General features: G+C 60.0%; 1 protein-coding gene across 5 annotated transcripts in view; it reads right to left on the reverse strand.

The window, feature by feature from the left end:
* Positions 1–681, reverse strand: part of RILPL1 (Rab interacting lysosomal protein like 1) — a 37345-nt gene extending 36664 nt beyond the window's left edge. For 2 of the 5 annotated variants that reach the window (XM_034790672.1, XM_034790673.1), the window contains exon 1: positions 34–680. In XM_034790672.1, the coding sequence (XP_034646563.1) occupies positions 34–333 (300 nt within the window). In that variant the 5' untranslated portion in view covers positions 334–680. Of the gene's footprint in view, positions 1–33 lie in introns of all 5 variants that reach the window. The other 3 variants (XM_034790670.1, XM_034790669.1, XM_034790668.1) reach the window with 2 other exon arrangements.
* Between the last annotated feature and the right edge of the window lie 280 nt (positions 682–961).

Consider the following 961-nt stretch of genomic DNA (forward strand, 5'->3'; position numbering starts at 1 on the left):
GTCTCCTTTCTTCCCTACCCCCCCATCTCCCACCTTCTGGTGCTTCTTCTCCTTCTCGATCCGGTCCATCCTCTCCAGCCGGAGCCGATCCAGCTCCAGCCGCAGCTCCTCCATTTCGGGGTTGATGTGATTGCGGCTCACCAGCACCTCCAGGATCTCCAGCACCCGCACCACCTTGGGCATGAGGCGGGCGATGGCCTCGCAGCCGTGCTGGTCAATGACCCGCTCGAACTCCTGCCCCACCAGCGAGGCGATGTCGTACACGTCCATGACCGTCAGCTCCGCCACGTTCTTCTCCAGGGCCGAGGAGGAGACACCCCCACCCCCGTCCATGGCTCGCCGGTTCCTGCGGCGCCCGGGAGTCCCTCATAGACCGCAGCCGCCACCCCCCAACGCCGGAGCCGCCCGCCCTTCCCAAGCAGCAACTCGCCAACTTCTGCTCGGGGCTGCGCTGTTAAACGGGGCTGCTGCAGGCTGCGCGCTGGCCTGGCATTTGGATGGGAACAGCTGAAGGCAGCCGAGAGCGAGAGAGCTCCCCCACCAATCCCACCTCCCTGCCTGCCTCCTCCTCTCCACCCTGCTCGGTGCCAATAACACGAGCCTGTCACCATGCGAGGAGGAGGACACCACGCATGCCTGCTGCCTTCCAAGTTGGGATAGCAGGAGTTGGGGATGGGAAACGAGATTTTGGGAGCACGTGATGCTCCAGACTGCTTTTTTGTTTTTTTTGCACTAGGAAATACTTCCTGCGTGTCTGAGGCACGCCAGTGTCTTCCTGCTGGTCGATCTTGTGTTTACACCTCTCCACGCCAGCCTCTCAAAACACGGCAGCCTCACTGGAAATCAGTGTGGCGCATCAAACAGCATGTCTGTGTAAAGTGTCAGTCTGGATCCGGGGGGAGAAGCTGGAGAAATGTGATGTCAACAGTAAACGTTCACTTAAAACTGTTAGCTTGATATC

Source organism: Trachemys scripta, chromosome 15 (assembly GCF_013100865.1).
Source record: "Trachemys scripta elegans isolate TJP31775 chromosome 15, CAS_Tse_1.0, whole genome shotgun sequence".
Taxonomy (NCBI): domain Eukaryota; kingdom Metazoa; phylum Chordata; order Testudines; family Emydidae; genus Trachemys; species Trachemys scripta.